The sequence below is a fragment of the Leishmania donovani genome, chromosome 20 (genome assembly GCF_000227135.1).
Source record: "Leishmania donovani BPK282A1 complete genome, chromosome 20".
Taxonomy (NCBI): domain Eukaryota; phylum Euglenozoa; class Kinetoplastea; order Trypanosomatida; family Trypanosomatidae; genus Leishmania; species Leishmania donovani.
The window spans coordinates 178,161-193,434 of record NC_018247.1 but is presented as its reverse complement, the minus strand read 5'-3'; the positions used below and the strand labels follow the sequence as shown (position 1 = coordinate 193,434).

Below are 15,274 nucleotides of genomic sequence, written 5' to 3'. Positions count from 1 at the left end.
TGTTCTCTTCCACCTCTTCGCGGTACCACGAAGCGACGAAACCAACGGCCCCCGCCCTCTCTTGGAAAGTTTTAGCTGAATGTACGGTGTGCAGAGGAGGAGGACAGCAGCAGCAGCAGTCCTGTTTGTGTGTGCGCGCGTTGAAGAAATGGACAAGGCAGCGCTCGATACGTGGCGGAAGGAAGAGCAGGTCAAACGGGGAGAGAGGAGAAGCAGGTGCGTGCGTGTCCAGCGACAGAAACCAGAAAGAGGGACGACAAGAGGGGGGGGGGTCTTGGACATGCGCGGGGGCGCGTGCCAGTGGGAGGCGGTTGAGGCAACGCTGGGGGCCGTACGCCACTGACCCACCCACATCTCTGCCGGTGAACACTTTGGCTTGAATCCGTGGCCAGCACGAACACACACACACACACCCCACCGGTTGCATGATCCAATACACTGTTCAAACAGACAGCCGGAGAGGGCAGAGGAGAGAGAGACAAGCTCTGAGATTACCCCTTCCCCTTTCACGTAGGCCGCCGGCCTCGCGTCGCCAAGCACGGCTTGGCCGTTTGATGGACGCTTCATCGTATGTATGCTTGTGTGTGTATATATGTGGCCTTCGCGCGACTTCGGCAGCCCTGCACACATGCCCGACACCACCACCACCACCAGGCCACGTCACGCCACGCCTCCGTGAGCGAGGGGAGCGCAGAGGTCACAACGCACCCGAGGGACCAGTCTGCAAGCAAGGGGTAGACAAAGAGAATAGCAAGAGGAAGAGCAGGACGGGTGGCAAGATGTGAGAGCATGGAGGACGTGCAACGCCAAGTCCACTCGCATGCACGCATACACACGGATGAAGAGAGAAGGCATGCGAAAGAGAGCCCCCCACCCACTTGCCCACCCCAAAGCAAAAGCGTTGAAAGATAACAGCCAACGGAAGCGTTGATGGCGCGGCCGCGGCCCTCATACGGACCTGAGGATGTCGGAGAAGGGGCAAGGAGAAGTGAGTGGGCCGTATGCGGCTGCCATAGATGTGCTCCCGTGCATATACACAGGGGTGCGGGTCCGATCAAGTGCAACGAGGAAATGTGCGACGCCGCCGCCGAGATCGGCTCCCAAGTGTGCGTCTTCATGCACCACAACCGTTGCGCCGGGCGCGCAGCTCCGTTGAGCTGACATCTACGCGAAACTCCGTGGCGGGGATGCCGATGAACAAGTGTTGAACGCTCTCCGGGATGCGCAGCGACGACAGCTCTCGCCAGCCTGCAGGATCGCTCATCTTGCGCCCGCCTACCACAAAATAGCACCCCCTGCCTGCAATGTCACGGGTCAGCGCCGCCACCATTGCGGCTTCGGCATCCGCTGGGTCCTCGTTCGTGCTGTAGTGCTTCGGGTCCAGCACGCGCACGGCGGTGTCGATGCCGATAAGGAAGCCGTGGCCTGGGAAGAGCCTCGCCTTGTCCACAAAGAGAGTCGCCGCGGTCACGGCAACCCGCTCGCCGCGGCGCAAGAACTGGTGCACACGGCGCACCAGGTCATCCACCTCGATAGCGCCCTTGTCCACCACCTTCACGGCAATCTCATACGTCACCACCACCGGCGTCGGTAGAGCGGTCTGCTCCACGTCCTGCTGCCGTCGCTGGCGCACCACACGCGTGGCCGCCTGCACCAGCTCCGTGTGTCCGTAGTGAAGCGGGTTGAAAGACCCAGGGTAGAGAAGGCGGATCACCTTGCTTGACGCAGCTGGTGCAGCGCTTCGGTCGTACCAGCCCTCTTGCTGGTGCTCCATCACCGCCTCCGCGGCGTTTCGAGGCGCCGCCGAGTACGGAGAAATGCCGCTGCAGCGCAACTCGCCGTGTCGGTTCCACAAAGCGCATACGTCTCGCACGCTGCCGTCGGGCGCAGCGGCAGAAACGCCGGCGCCCAGGACGTTCTGCAGTGCCAATCGCACCTCGCTGGATGGATCCAGGCACACCGGTTCCGGAGCTGACTCGGACGGCACCGACCACAGTCGCGCGGAGTCCGTGACGACGGAGAGGCTAGGCGGCGAGCTCGATACGCGCACGCCCTCACCGCGAGCTGAGGCGTTTTCTGCAGCGCTGGGCAGCAGAGCTTGAAACACAGACCGTGGGTAGGTGCGCTGACCAGGTGCGTTGGTGTCCCTGCTCACCACCTCCGCTTCGCCGGGGATGCACAACTCCACTGTGCGCGCAATGGCGTGGAGCACCGCCAGCTCCACTTGCTCGTCCTGCTCCGCCCTGCTCAGCCAGTCCGGCATGTCCATGTGGTAGTAGCGGACCGCGCCAAGCATGGCAGGGCTGCCGCCGCTTTGGTGGGAGGAGCCCTCCGGTAGGCTGACCGAGCCGCCCCAGACACACACATGCACCTCGTCCCTGCTGCGCCGTGAGCGGCTCGTCTTGACAGCAGACGTTGCACCAATGCCGAAGAGAAGAGCCGCCGTCTGCCCGGGTAGCGTCGACGCGGGCTGTGGGTGCTGCTGCTGCTGCTGCTGCTCGCGCGCCTCGGAAAAGGCGATCGCGCGAGACGTGTGAAAGGCGTGCTGCGCCAGCTGCCGAGCCGCATCAGCGCTGACGATATGGCGCGGCAGGCCATCTAATGTTCTCTGCGTCGAACCGCGATGGTAGAGAACGTTGGCTTCGAGCAGGGTGCGACTGCACTCGGGCACGCGCGTGAGGCGGCGAATCACGCCGGCGCCTGCACCACAGATACACAGAGACAGCCGGATGGGCGAGGCATGGATCGCCTCCACGAGCAGCTCAATCGACATGGTGGCGGTGGCTCAATACAACGGAGAAAACGAAACAGAAAGAGAGCCACGAGTCCACAAAGGGGGGTGCAGACGGAAAAAGTGAAAGAGAACGTCGCGCGGGGGAGGGGGAGGGAAGAGGGGGGCTCGTCCGAGGAGCAGGTGGGGCGGGGTAAAGTCAAAGCCAAGGGGATAGGACGAAGTCGCGCATGCGTCGTCGGCTGTGCCAGTGGTGGATCAGTGCTGCTCTGCGGCAGAGCACAAGCGAGATGAGAGAAGACAAGCGATCGCGAGAAGGTGACGGGGAGGGTGCGTGGGCGGGGTAGGGAGGAGCCGAGCCTAGAAGAGGTGCCCGTGCAGACAAAGACAGTGTGGGCGTCCTCTATTGCACGCGGCAAAGGCAGAGGAGGTGAGGAGCGCAGCTGAGCAGCATCCATCGATAGGTGTTGACACACACACACACACAGACTCACGACCAAAAAAACATGTGCCAATAATCACTGCCGCAGTAGCTACAGCTTCTTGGCAACGTGTGCGTGAGCGAGGGGACATGCACAGGCGGGGAGGAGTCAAAGGGAGCAGCAGCAGGAGACACGCCACCTGCGCATCGTGGCCAAGTTGCTCTTCTTGTTTGCACTCCTGTTTACGGCTCTTACACATGTCCAAGCCCCCACCCCAATGGGATCTTATGGAGACACAGGCCAGTAACGTGAGGGTAGAAGGGGAGGGTCAAGGAAAAAGGCCGCTTGCCGTGCGCGATCCGTGTACCAGCAAACGCGTCATCGCGTGGAGTGCTCCGTCGGCTGCGCGCGGCATGTGTAGACGAGCTTCGCGTCCACGCCATTCATGCGGCACTGTGGGCACTGAAACGATGCAAAAACAGACGAAGAACGAGGCATCGGCAGCCGCATCATACAGGTGGCGCACACGCACTGCGGCACTGCGGCCGCCGCGCCATCGTCTTTCGTACCGGCGCGGCCCACCGTCGACTGCGTAGATGTTGGAAACCCGCTCATATCGGTCGGGGGAGGGGGGGCACGGGAGATTGCGCTTGTGCACGCGTTTATGTGTGTGTGTGTGTGTCCACGGAAGACAAAACGAGATGCCCGTTGGCGCCCTTGAAAAGAGTAGGGACCGATGCGGTTGCCACCGGTGCGCGCGAGTGAGAGAGTGGGAAACAGAGAGACATTATAGGACGGAAACGGCGCGAGCACATGCAGCGTATGTGGTGTGTGTGTGTGTTTGGGGGGGGCGAGTGTTGCCCCGCCGCCGCTATTTGTGGCAACATTCACGCGCACACCTATGTCCACAGTGAAAGCACCGAAGAAGAGCAGCTAAAAAGCACGGCGCATCAGAAAGCGGTGACCATGACGACTGCCACATGTCGGCCGGCAGCACACGCACAACCCTTCCTATCGGCGCCTCCCTCTTTCCTTTCTGCAGCCCTCCTCCCTGTTGAGGCGACCGTGTCGAAATCGAGCTTGCGCGTTTTGCTTGTTTATGTACGGGGAAGGGCCGACGTGGACCAGGCCAGGCAGTACGCCATCGAATCCAATCGACCCGACAGCAAAACACAGCGAAAAAAAGGGCGCGATGAGGCAGGCGCGGGAGTTCGAAGCCTCTGCAATGCAGCACGCATCCTCCTCACCTGCCGCTTCGCTTCACAGTCCTTTCTCGAGAGAGACACTTCGGCCCTCTCTGTCTCTGCGAGACTACCTCAGACGGTATCGTACGTCGTGGGCTCTGTCCGGATTTTGTAGAATACAGTCGAGGCGCCGGTGATGTGAGAGCATATGGGACACACGAGACGAGAGTCTGGCTTGAAATAGAGCTGCGCCGTGCAGTTTCCGCAGACATATAAGGTGCCTTCCTTATCTTCCCGGCCGACGTCGCCGAGGGTCTCCTGGGTGGCGAAGATGCCGGGCTTCGACTCCTGCGTAGCGGCGGTGGCCCCGTACTTACCCCCCTCCTGCTTTACCTCCGTTTTGATGGGAACACCAGACATGATTCGCCTCTCTATCGCTTTCGTGCGGCCGCGTTCCGAATTCGGCCAGAGTCGGAGGCAGGCGCGCGTGCCGTCGATGGGATGGCAGCCGCATTGTTTGTTTGCTCGAGAACGGGCAGGCGCACACACGCGCGCAGACATGAGGGAGGAGGCGCGCGCGCGTATGCATGGTTGTGTGCAGCATGTTATGATGTGTGCGACGGTGCCGAGGGCGCGGGTGTGCGCGTGTGTAAGGGCATGGGAGAGGGAGGAGGAGAGCATCGTAAGTGGCAAGGAAACGCGAGCCACCGAGACGCGTGCACAAGTGCGCACACAGACGCATGGGCGCATACACGGATCGATTAGCCGGCGTAAATACTAGCGCATGCCCATCCGATTCAAGAGGCAAGAGTAATACGGTGCTTGTGACATCGCCCCACCATCCACCACCCGCTCTTGTGCATGCGGCTTGACGTCGAGCACGCGAAACAACGCAAAGGGGGAGTAAGAGCCGCTAGCTCCGCCCCTAACCCCGAAAAAGAACGCAGCATGCTAACTTCCACACAAGCAGGCGCACGTATAAGAGGCGCTCGGGCGCAGCAGCTTCGATAACTCGTAATTCTTTTAGTGTCATGTGAGCGTACCGGTGCATGCGCGGGGGGGGGGGAGCGCAAGAGAAACAGAAGCGATGCAGGAGGAGGGCGGGAGAGCCGAGCCGAGACGAGAGGTACCTCCTGATTCACCTCACAGGTGCAGGCAACGCTCGCTCGCTTCAGTTTACCGCAGCAGCGGCCGCACGCCGAGCTCCAGCGCTGGCCACAAGGGCACCTTCTTCGCCAGCATCGTGTGATATAGCTGGGCGGCAAAACTGTGCAGTCGCTCCTGCAACAGACCCTTTAGCAGCAGGTTTAGCGTCTGTTCATTACCACGCACACGGCGGCGTTGCATCTCAGCGAGAATTGCCGTCACACGGCGCCACTGCTGCGACTTCTCGCAAGCGAGCAAAAGCAGCGTGTACGTCTCTGCGTTCGGCTTCACCGAGGACCCACGCATGGCATCGTAGAGGGAGAAGCAAGCGAGCGCCTGCTCCGAGAGCAGCAGCGTCTCCAGCGACGCATTCAGGAGCGGCGTGGACACCGCAACGTGCCCCATTCGCGACAGCAGCGAAACCGCCTCCTCTACGTAGCCGCTCTCGTTCAAGCCCTTAAGCAGCGCTGTCAGCATCGGCGCGTCGACGGGAAGCTGCAGCGCTTGCACGGCGTCTGTGTAACGCGCCATCGCGAACTGCATCGCGTTGTTCACGTGGCATACGGTAAAGTATGCCGTGTATGTCGTGCGTGTCGGCAGCAGAACAAACTTGTCCGCATCGAGGAGAAGTCGGTTGGCGAGATGGAATGCGGTCGTGCTCGGTGCCGTAATGACGCTGAGTGTTGTCATGAGATGCTCCAGTGAAAGGGGTGTCGGACTGATAAAGCAGCGCTTCTGATGGGTGTACAGGCGCCGCATGTCATCCAGAAACGGTACATCCTGCGGCGTCCGCGGCACTGCAGGGATGTCTGCCCCGCCAGACGGGGCTGCCAGCCGGGCTGCGTCGTGCGCGCGGCCCGTCAGCTGCTTCGTTGGCCCCTCCAGCCGACGGAGAAAACTCGCGTGAGAGTAGAGCAACATTACCGACTCACACGTCCGTGGCTGCAGTGCCAGGCTCTGTGCGTAGACACCATTAAGCAGGAAATGCGCCACCTCGTCCGCTTTCGCAAGCTGGGGCATAGGAGAGGCTAGCAGCTCGCACAGCTGACGCTCCTTTCGCAGGTTCAGCTGCGCGTGCTCGTCCAGCATAAATGGCTTGTCGACGAGGTCGCGCTGCCGACTCAACTCGCCCACGCGCTGCCGCTCCGCAAACCGCTCTCGATTGGAGGGTACGTAGGTCTCCCCGAACGGCGCCGCAATCCGGGTCGTGGTAACCTGCTGGCCCGTCACTTCATTCACGTGCGTCTCCGACTCAGGCATGCCAGCGCCACCGGGCCGGTCGTGCAGGTAGGACGAGCTTGCCCGGTACTCCTCTTCGGCCTCAGCGATGAAGGCGATCGCGTCGGGGGTGACGCCGTGGTCGAGCAGTCCCCTCTCGCTGTTCTTGATGGCAAACCGAAAATGATCAGGCTCCTGTGCATTCGCCTGCTGCGTTCTACCGTCGTCCAGAGTCTGCGAGTCAACATAGCGGCGCGACAGTCGCGGACTCGGTGGCGTCGTCAGCCTTTCCACCGGCGGAATGATAATACAAGAACGCTGATGCGCCACTGTCCGCGGCGGCGCTGCGCTGGAGGACGCGTGGGAGGAAGAGGCGATGCATTCGCTCGGCACACGACGGCGCACAAGCACAAAGGTGCGCGAGCCTAACGTTGCCGCGCGACAACACCGTCTGCACGGCCATCGCTGCATGGCCGCAGATGCGCCTGCTTCCGAGAGCCTGATCCCTTCACGTTTCTGTGTTCGTCCGTGGCCGAGTTGAGCTCACGAAGTGTTCCACGGCTCCTTCTGGAGAAGGCGCCACCGTGTCCAAGCCTCAGGTGATATACGGGAATCTTCCTTTCGACGTGGGTGTGATGTGCGTGCTGCGTGCTTACGCGGCGCAGGATGCGAGAGGTCGGGAGGAGGGAAGTAGCGGGCGCAACGGAAAGTCGGGCAGGTGTGGGCAGCACAGCAGAAGAGCTGCGGCTCGCGTAAAGGCATGCGGGGCACCAACCATCACCGCATTCTATGGCGTGCGCGGGGGGCGGAGGGGCAAAGTTGAAACGTGAACTCGCGCTCATCCAGAGAACATCAAAAAGGGCTCGATGCGGTCGCCGAGGTATGTGCGTGAGTCGCTGCGTGTGCGATACCTGTAAGGCGCAAGCGATACGGAACGCGCCAGAAAGGCGGTGGCGAGAGCGGAGCTTCCAAAGACCGCCAACGTGAAGGGAAGCGGAGAGCGCATGCGGGACAAGCTGCGGGCCAACACAGCATCTGCCGAGCACAGCCCATCTCATTCCCTTCCCCTTTTCATCACTCCACCCCAAACAAAACAGAGGGAAGGCACTGCCAAAGGCGCCAGCGCCACTAACGAAAGCAGCAGGGGCGGGGGATGAAAAAGAGAGACCTGCGTGCACCTCACACTGAGCATCACTTACAGCACACACACACACACACGCACACCTGGAGGGCAAAGACATCGGCGTTCTTGCTGCGCAGCTGCGGCTGAGTGAGCCGTTAGAGCTCCTCCGCTGCTGCCAGCACCTCGGCGACTTCGCGGTACGCCCGCCGCACGTGTTCCGACTTCACGCCGACGTCCTCGTAGGCGGACATGAAGGCTCCACACGACACCTTCAGTGCAGCCGACCGGAGAAGCGGGAGCAGCACGCGCCTATTCAGCTCAACGGCCTGGTTCAGCACCAGTACTCCATCAAGCGCCTCGAACATCTTCGTTACCGGTGCACGACGCAGTTGTAGATAGTGCAGGTACAGCGCTGGTGAAATCGTTGTGACGCACTCGAGGTACACGCGCTGGTTGAGCTCTTCAAGGTCTTCGCAATTCCAGGTGGCGCTGCCGCTCTCGTCATCCTCGCAACTCCCGAACCGCCCTTCGCCGCCTCGCATTCGTGCGCTTGGTGGCGATGGAGGAGAGGGGACCGAGAGTAGCGTGGATCGCTGACGCCGCCGTGACGCAAGGCTGGACGCTGCTGTGGCGGCGGTACCTGCACGAGCCTCACCGCCGTTGTCAGACCCCAGACGACGGCTGCCGAGTTTCTTTGTGTTGTAATCAAAGAGACGATGCTGCGCGACCCCATCATCCCCGTTCCCGCGCGCGTCTCTCGTGCTAGGTCTGTCGCTACCACGCCGAACGTGATCGCTTCCGACTCCATGAATGCGGAGAGCGGTGCGACTCAGCATCTCGTCCATGGGGACCGTCGGCACATAGCCGGGCATAAAGGTCCTGCCGCCTTTGATGATGAAGAACATCGCTCGATGAACGCACTGCCGCATGGTGGCGTAGCTGCGCTGTGGCGCAGCAAGAAGCGTGAGTATCTTGTTGCCGCCTGTGGTTTGCTTGTACGTCGGAGGGATGCATTGGATCAGAAGATTTGTGATACAGCCGGGTTGCCGGCCATAGCCCAGCACCGGTAGCAGCAGCGCTACGAGGATCTCATTCGCCTCCTTGAAGGTGACGCACCGTGTTAGCAGTGACGCGCTCGAACACGCGCTGCTCCCGCTCGGCTCTCCAGGTGCCATCGCGTCGTCGTTACGCAGGAGTAGGATCGCATCCGCGTGCCGCTGCAGCACCTGAAGCGTCAAGGCGGCGTTCAGCCCCTGCGTCGCTACCTCACCTAGCGCCTGAGGGGCGACGGTGATGTTTACTAGGTGTCGCGCTCGCCGCTGCGTTCCCTGCACGCAGCTGTCAAAGCCGTCGTAGTGCATCATCTTGGACTCATACACCTCATCTACCTGCTGGCCCGGCGGCGGTTCTGTGAAATAGAGCCGCAGCCGCGCTGTCAGCCTTGATGCGAGCCCGCTCCCCGTCCCGCCAACGAGGCTGTGAAGAACGAGAATGGACTCGAAGCCGCCGCTGCCATCCTCGGCGTCGCTTGTGCGGCGCGTCTCGCGGTGAATTGCCTGCAACGCCTTTCTCAGCACATTGTCATCCTCTTCGCGCTGATCACGTGCGATATTTCGGAAAGCCCGCTGCACGGCTGCGTTGCGCTCCGTGCGCTTGCTCTGCTCCGTCTTGACACCGTAGTAGCCGAGACCCCAGTTGTTGCCGCGGCCGGACTGGCCATGAATCACGTTCTCCGCACGAATAAAGTCGGGGTGCCGCTGCTGCACCCCAAGCACGACCTTCGGCTCCGTGTCGACGAGGATGCAGCGCGCCTTGCCATCGAGCGCGAAGAAGGGAGAAGGATCCGCAACACGCGACGGCGACTTGGCTGCTTCGGATGATGCGCTGGAGGAGGTGCACAGCGCCAGCTGCGTGAAGAGCTCGTCACCGAGCTGATTGCCGCACTGCCCAATCAGCACCACGACAATCGCCATGGTGGTCTTTCCCCAGTGGTTCGTACCCTTCCTTTTGTGGGAGACGCACGCACACCAAGACGTGCGAGCAGTGGTAACGACTGAAGGGGCAGGGAGATCCGAATGCCGGGCCGATGAGGGCTGACGTGTATCTCTTTATTCAACGATCTCAATGCGGGCGTGCAGGGTGTCCGCGTATGCGTGGTTGCACCCGCAGGACGACCAATGCCTCCGCCGCCGCCACTAGACGACGTCTCGGGTCAGTCGGACGAGGGTTAGGGCGTCGTCGAGAGTGACGTCTGAGATGGGCACCTAGCGAAGAGGCGACGACGCACCACGGAGGAGCAAAATATGAGTGCTTGTGTGTCTATGCATCGCTGTGAGAGAGGAGCGCAACGATTCGGTGGAGGGTGGGAGGGCAGTGTGTGTAGGAGAGCAGCGACATCACCGACAGGGCAAAATATCGCGACGGAGGCAGCGCGGAGACGTTCAAGGCTGCAAGGCGATGTGTATGAGGCCGCAAGGAGGCGGTGCGCAGCGGTGAGCCTTGACGGGGTGTGCGCGCGCTCGTGTGTGCCCGGATGTCCAATAGAAGTGCGTGTGTCTGCTTTTCTTTTACCTGGTACATGCAGCCCTCTCCTCTATGTCGATGCGCATGCGCGCGAGCAGCCACTCCTCCTAAAAGGTCTGGGCGGACGACAACAGCAAAAAGAGCCTCCGCCCGTTCGAGTGCGTGCGTGTGCGTGTTCATGTGTGCGTCTTGCCGCCGTGTTGCTGCCCTGCGGCGGCTGCACGCCACGCAGCCCCGCTCCGGACGCAGCGAGCAACAGAGAGAAGAAGCGAGAGTGAGGGAGCGTGCCCAAATGACAAGAAAATCGCCTACTGGCACGCACACGCGCTTTAGTACTGTCGCCGCATAGCGCTGAAGCGAGCCCGTGAGTTGATCAACCCCATCGTCACCAGCACCATGCGCAACTTCCACAGGAGCCACTGGACAATGTAGGCGATAGCAAAATACTGGATCCAGCCCCACTTGAGCACCTCGGCGTAGGATGGCATATATTGCACCTCCGCCGGCAGGATGCGCAGCTGTACGTACCACGTGAAGGTGTTCAGGTCATCTAGATCCTCCCAAAGCCCACGCACGATGCTCACATCTCTGCGCAGCACATCAAGCCCGCCCGCTGCCTCGACGTAGGCGCGCAGCACAACGGATTGATTGCGAGCAGCGTAGTTGCCGGAAAAGCGAGGTAGGTCTAACAAGTCTGCCGGCTGGTGCGCGAGCTCTTGCAGAGGGCTCGACGTGTATGTATGCATGTAGGACACGTAGGGGGAGTTGATGAGACTGTGCGTCGTGTAGAAAAGCATGTCCGCCTTAGTCAGCGCGCACACGGGCGCCCCGCTCCAGCTGTACGTCGATGAGGTGGCCGCTGTGACGTTGCCGAATCCTTTTTGCATGGGGGTTCGCCGATAGCGCAGCAGCGGCGCGGCCGTCATGTTTACCTTCACAAGATGATGATTGATGTAGTACACGAACTCGGGCAGAAAGCTGGCCTCGAGGATCGCGTCACGCTGCGAGGTCGGCGCGTCGGCGCCACCACCAGTGGCGGCGCTGGTCGGCTCATAGAGGGAGAATGCCTCGAGTGCGTCGCCGAGGGGGAAGCTCATCAAGAAGTTCGCGTAGTCGATCTTTCCGTCGCCGTCCCTGTCGTCCTCGTAGGTGGAAAAATACGGCAGAATGCGCAGCGACGTCCCCTGCAGTGCGCCGTGGAACAAGTCGGAGCAGGTCCAGAGGTACTCCCTGCCTAGCACGGTGCTGACACGCACCGCACACTGCCCCGTGAAGGTCACCTCTGGCATGTCGTAGAAGTAGTTTGCCTTCAACCAGAAGTTCTGCATGAATAGAGCGATGAAAAAGGGAGCAACGAGGATGACGAGCAGACACAGCACGTAGAAGAGCCACGACGCCAGCCCGCGCGGGGCGTAGCGCACTCCGTAGTGCTCGTGATACAGAGAGAGGTGGATCATCTCGAGGTTCAGACGCTTCGGGTGCGTATGCTGGTGCGTGCGCTTGTTTGTATTCTATGGATGGATGCGTGTTCGTGTGCGTGAGCTGATGTGTAGACAGTGCCTTCGTGGCGTACGCCACTCCGCGTGTATGGCGTCTGGGAGGGAGGGGGGCGCGGGAGAGTGTCCCTTCCCCTGTATCCGTTCTCTGTGCCTCTTCTGTTCCGCAGGGAGGGGGCGCGGTGCGGAGAGGGAGGGTTTATCCACCTAGGTTACGAAGAAGCAGCACGCGGCATGATGAGTGCGCCGTGGCCGGCGGATGAATCACGTCCGAATGAGCACAGGCGTGCATGCGAGGGCAGTCGCTCAGCGAAAGAATTCGACGACCGACATCATAGAAAGAAGCGCCATGTTGTTTGGTCCACCATACAGAAACAAGAAGGGGAGCAAGAGGACCGTGGATAGAGGCTTCGGTGGAAGCGATGGAATGGAGGGCGAGGCAGCGGGGAGGAGGAGGAGAGAAAGGGAGGGGGATCCCGTGAGCGGACTTCTACCCAGGCACAGGCATCGGGCGCTTTTGCTCGGTGCGACGTCGCACCAGAAACGTACGTGGGTTGAAAGGTGGAGGATAAAGGGGAGTGGCCTGGCCGACCAAAGAGAAGGACACCCCAGACACGCTGTGTGCACCACCGCCGCCCGAGAGCGTCTATGCAAAAACGGACATGATACTCCTTCGCTCCTCGCCATACGACTCGTGCTGGGACAGCCTGGAGGGAGTGCTACGGTAAAGAAGATGCTCACGGCGCTGCACGGGTCGGCGTGATGGCGTTCTCCACCGAGGCACAAAGAGCCTCATGGCCTCTCCGCTGCCGCGGACGAAGCGTGTGCTTGCATCCTTCCGACGCCCTCTCTCCCTTCCAACGGATGCACCTTCGTCCCGTTTCACCTCTGAGACGGATATAAGTGCCGTGCGCCGGCTGCCTCTCCGGGCTCGCCCACCCCCGCTCGCATGGTTGGCGAAAGCTTCGCCGCCTGGCCCTCCCTGCTTGCCCTGATGCCACCCAACTGTGGCGTGAGAGGGGCGAGAAGATTGCGAGGGCGTCCGCGAGGGGAACGACGAGGGGGGAGGGGAGAGGAGGGAGGCGGGCGATCAAAAATAGAAAAGGTGAAGGTCACGCGACGGAGGAGTGCAGCATGTGCTGAGCAAGTAGCGCGAGCTCCTTCGCATTCGTCTCCACTGCACGTCCCTTCCCCTCCCCCAAAAATCGTTACACGGTTACCGTTGGCCTTCGTCGGCTGTCGTTTTGCACCGCTGTCGATGAAGCAAGTACCACAATGCCTAGCGCACGCATCCCTCCCCTCCCCCATCCTCCAAGCACCCACACACGCATCAACGCTAAAACAACAGCAACGAAAACGGAAGTGATCCATCCACCTCGCACAACGGGGTGGGCGGCGGCGTGTGCGTGTGTGTGTGGAGGGATGGTTAGCGGAGGGTGACGAGCAAGCATACACAGACAAAAGAGGGAGAACGGGGAGAGATGGTAGGACGTGGTGCGAGAGCAAGCGCCTGCGATGAGGGGTGCAACACAGGGAAAGGGATGGATAAGAGCGGCAGAGAAAGCGGCCGGCGATCGGCAAGATGGGAGGAAGAGAAGGATGGCGGCGCAGGACCACTTCAGCACGCGATCAAGGCAAGAGCACACATGCACATGCACACGTATGCATGCACACGCCTTCTTGTGGAAGCACGGGGGGGGGGGCAGCACGAGAAGAAAAGAAAGCAGGACTAAGAACAGAAGAGCCCGCACACCCACCCTCCCCTCTCCGCACCGCCAAAACGAGAAATCACGATAGGGGGTCGTTCAGAAGCGAAGAGGACACAAGTCGAGAAAGAAGCACGAATGCACACGAAAACAGCACAAGGAAAGCCGTCCCCCCTCTCTCATCGCGCCGCACGTGCACATACAGATGCCACGGTTCCGCGTGCACACACTCGTTCGCACAAGCACGCACAACAACAACACCAACACACACACACACGCATACACACACGAAGGCGTACCGTTGCGCGTTGGAAGACGGCGAGATGCACGCGCAGGTGCGTGCGGTGCAGAGAGAATTCCGGCAAGAATGCGGGTGAGCCATGAAGTGTGCGACAAGGAGCCTCGCAGATACGCAGGCAGAGAGGCAACGACGAAGAAGGGCCACGTCAAGGCGCATGCAACACAGTAAAATGCCTACGTAGGTAATGGAGGGGGGTGGGAAGCACAGACATTAGGGGGAAAAAAAAACGATTGTGCGGCTCACAGGCAGAGATAGAGAGAGGGGGGAGAGGGGCAGCGGGTGCGCGCGTGCGCGCGTGCGTGATGAGTAAAATCGGAGCAAAGCAGCAAAAGGAGTCGGGGGTCGGGAAGCGCACGGAATCCGAAGCAAGCACGGGGGGGAGAGAGAGAACACACAGACAAAAACAAAACAACGGAATGAGCGGCGCAGGGAGGTGGGCGTAGACAAACAGGAGCGCGCAGACACACACACACACACAAGCACACAAGTACACGTGAACCCACAATGCTCTGGAAGACTTCAACGACGTATGCTTGAGTTTTCTTCGCTGCGAGGTGTGTCTGCGCGCTCCTGTTTGTTTTTCGTTGTGTGTATCCCGTTGTCTTTGGTGTTGGTGATGAGGATGGTGGTGGCACATGTATCGGTGCAAGTGCACGAGCCCGTCCGTGTGTTGGTGTAGGTGTATAAGTTGCCAAAGCCATGATGGAGTTTGGGGATGTCGTAGACGGCAGGGGGAGGGGTGGTGGGCTACCGTGCCCTGTGCCCCTTCGTCTACAGCAGAAGGAAACAGACATGCCATGGCGTCCTCAAGAAGTAAGGAGCAAGAATCGGACGAACAGGGGGGCGGCTCCGGATGCTCCAAGCCCACGCCCCCCGCTTCCCCCCCATGAATAGATGTTGAACAGTTGAGGAAGACACTAGGGAGAAACAACATAGTCATCATCGCAGCGGCTTCTTTTCGTGTTGCGTTCGGTTCGACGCTCTCGATCAATGGCAGGCGTGTGTTAGCTGACTCCCTTTTCCTCATTTTTAGTACCTTGGCGACCTGAGCGACGCAACAGGCATGGCGACGGGTCAACGCTGTCGACCAAGAAGGACACTACAGGTGTCTCAACGATGATAAACTCCGTCAAGCAATTGCGGTGGCGTGGCTTAGAGAGGTAGTTGACCTGACTTGCGTGCACCATCAGCTTGTCATCGTCGGTGTGCTCACGGTAGTCGAGCGCGCGCTCGGGGTTGTTCGGCGGCGGGCCGCGCCTGCGGTCCGCGGCGTCGAACTTATACTCCGCCTGCATGATGATCGGAGACAATGGCAGAGGGAGGGGAGAGCAGTGAGGAAGTCACAGACAACCCACGCTGCTTCTCCTGTGGCTGCGTGCGAAAAGTGTGAGAAAGCGGGAGACAGCGTCAGATAGTGCAGTGCG

The 15,274-nt window shown here is 60.8% G+C and overlaps 6 protein-coding genes across 6 annotated transcripts; all 6 read right to left on the bottom strand.

Moving 5' to 3' along the window:
• Positions 1-1,114: 1,114 nt before the first annotated feature.
• Positions 1,115-2,773, bottom strand: LDBPK_200570 (hypothetical protein, conserved; the record flags this gene model as incomplete). Its single annotated transcript, XM_003860349.1, has 1 exon — positions 1,115-2,773. One exon carries the CDS (start codon positions 2,771-2,773, stop codon positions 1,115-1,117), a length of 1,659 nt encoding a protein of 552 aa, XP_003860397.1.
• Positions 2,774-4,469: 1,696 nt separating this feature from the next.
• LDBPK_200560 (RNA polymerase subunit, putative) lies at positions 4,470-4,898 on the bottom strand (the record flags this gene model as incomplete). Its single annotated transcript, XM_003860348.1, has 1 exon — positions 4,470-4,898. One exon carries the CDS (start codon positions 4,896-4,898, stop codon positions 4,470-4,472), a length of 429 nt encoding a protein of 142 aa, XP_003860396.1.
• Positions 4,899-5,513: 615 nt separating this feature from the next.
• Positions 5,514-6,743, bottom strand: LDBPK_200550 (hypothetical protein, conserved; the record flags this gene model as incomplete). The annotated part of the gene is made up of 1 exon (XM_003860347.1): positions 5,514-6,743. The coding sequence occupies one exon, from the start codon at positions 6,741-6,743 to the stop codon at positions 5,514-5,516; it is 1,230 nt and encodes a 409-aa protein (XP_003860395.1).
• Positions 6,744-7,979: 1,236 nt separating this feature from the next.
• LDBPK_200540 (zeta tubulin, putative) lies at positions 7,980-9,797 on the bottom strand (the record flags this gene model as incomplete). Its single annotated transcript, XM_003860346.1, has 1 exon — positions 7,980-9,797. The coding sequence occupies one exon, from the start codon at positions 9,795-9,797 to the stop codon at positions 7,980-7,982; it is 1,818 nt and encodes a 605-aa protein (XP_003860394.1).
• An 879-nt stretch (positions 9,798-10,676) lies between these two features.
• On the bottom strand, positions 10,677-11,804 carry LDBPK_200530 (hypothetical protein, conserved; the record flags this gene model as incomplete). The annotated part of the gene is made up of 1 exon (XM_003860345.1): positions 10,677-11,804. One exon carries the CDS (start codon positions 11,802-11,804, stop codon positions 10,677-10,679), a length of 1,128 nt encoding a protein of 375 aa, XP_003860393.1.
• Positions 11,805-14,854: 3,050 nt separating this feature from the next.
• Positions 14,855-15,145, bottom strand: LDBPK_200520 (hypothetical protein, unknown function; the record flags this gene model as incomplete). Its single annotated transcript, XM_003860344.1, has 1 exon — positions 14,855-15,145. The coding sequence occupies one exon, from the start codon at positions 15,143-15,145 to the stop codon at positions 14,855-14,857; it is 291 nt and encodes a 96-aa protein (XP_003860392.1).
• Between the last annotated feature and the right edge of the window lie 129 nt (positions 15,146-15,274).